We start from the raw sequence: 1,479 nt of genomic DNA, 5'->3' as shown, positions 1-1,479 counted from the left end.
CATGGCTGATGAGCCACCCCGAGACGCTGAGAACATCGGATGCGAACAATACGTAGCCTAGGTTAGAAAGTGTTTTATCATAATTTGCATTATCCCGCGAAAGTTAGGGACATTCACAAGAGGCTTCAACTGGTTGAGATATGCAGACAAATGATAGCCATTTGTGTGCTTAGCAGATCCAGGTAGCACATGTGGATCACTCTCGGATTGGTTGGGGCCAGATCCGAACCTATCAGTCAAGGTTGACGGTACCAGTTAGGTGCGGACCCCGGATTTAGGCTCTATCACACAACGGATGAAAAGACGCCGGTATTACATATCCACATCTTGGTGGCACATTTTTAACGATGAGAATTGAAAGAAATGACGTAGTCGGGCTTGGCGGGGTCAATGTAGCTTCTTCCAAGATCAGCAGCAGGTTAAGCGTTCCTGTTCAGATATTTTCAGCAGAAAAAGGAAACACGTTGCATTGAAATAACCGAGAACAATCTCAAAGCACGGGCTTCAGTAGCGCTGAAGTATTTTGCTCTGAAATAGAGGAAATCATTTGATGCTCGACTGTGCCTCAAGCAAATGACACTGATTTTACCTGCCCAGCCGGCTACAACTATCTAATAGCTTCTTTAGTTCGGGATTTTAAGAATCAATTCAAACTGATACTTCCCCGTAGATAGCTGAATGCTTCGCATGCTCCCCAGCCCAATTGGCCATAGCTTAGCTTCGCTGCCGCTGGCATAGTGCTACTTTCCGAACGCGGCGTACTTCCAGCTTATTGTGCAGACAGAAGAGCCATGCCCTTCGAAAGCCGCCCAGGCAGATATTTACTTTCACATAGGGACAAACTATGAGGTAAACTGTAGAGAGGCTAGCCGGAAATGTACCTTCTGTTAGTACTCAGAGCCGTAGCATTGTGACTAACGAACTGCAGGAAAAGCCGTTTTCGAGTTATAAATAGCATTTCCTGCCACCAACAATGAGATGGTGTACTATGCTGGCTAGCTAGCAGAGAAGGCCATGTTTAATATGGCAATCGCGCCCGTGTGATCAAGTTCTTAGCATAGGCTATTTAAGAAACATTTAGGATAACCGATCTCAAAGCTCCCTGCCTAAAATTTTATACTCCAATCTTATCCCAAACAGTCCAGAAACTCACGTAACATCCTAAATCTCGGAGGTCAAATTCAATCTCAGTTCGATCGACCGTCATTCACCGAACCTTCAGGTGATACCCTGAGTTTCCATCTGACAGCGAGCTTTCCAGGCCATCCCTTCACATAGATCGGCAAGATCGACATAGTAATCCCAGTCCTCCCACTGTTCTTGTGACTCTGCTGCATCAGCGTCTTTCCGTGCTACCCTGGCTCGACGCTCCCAAGCGGAAGCATATATATTCAGCGCACTGTCGTCCTGATAGGCAGCATTTTCCTGTATGCGAGGACCTTCCCCGAATTCCTGGTGTGCTCCTGAGTTTGATGCCAT

General features: G+C 46.7%; 1 protein-coding gene across 1 annotated transcript; it reads right to left on the bottom strand.

The window, feature by feature from the left end:
• Nucleotides 1–1,218: 1,218 nt before the first annotated feature.
• Nucleotides 1,219–1,479, bottom strand: N7509_000236 (uncharacterized protein; the record flags this gene model as incomplete). Its single annotated transcript, XM_056624883.1, has 1 exon — nt 1,219–1,479. One exon carries the CDS (start codon nt 1,477–1,479, stop codon nt 1,219–1,221), a length of 261 nt encoding a protein of 86 aa, XP_056494748.1.

Source organism: Penicillium cosmopolitanum, assembly GCF_028827165.1.
Source record: "Penicillium cosmopolitanum strain IBT 29677 chromosome Unknown utg000002l:1.0-415252.0:1.0-415526.0, whole genome shotgun sequence".
NCBI classification, from domain to species: Eukaryota; Fungi; Ascomycota; class Eurotiomycetes; order Eurotiales; family Aspergillaceae; genus Penicillium; species Penicillium cosmopolitanum.
Note: the sequence above shows the minus strand (reverse complement) of the source record. Positions and strands in the feature narration are given on the sequence as shown.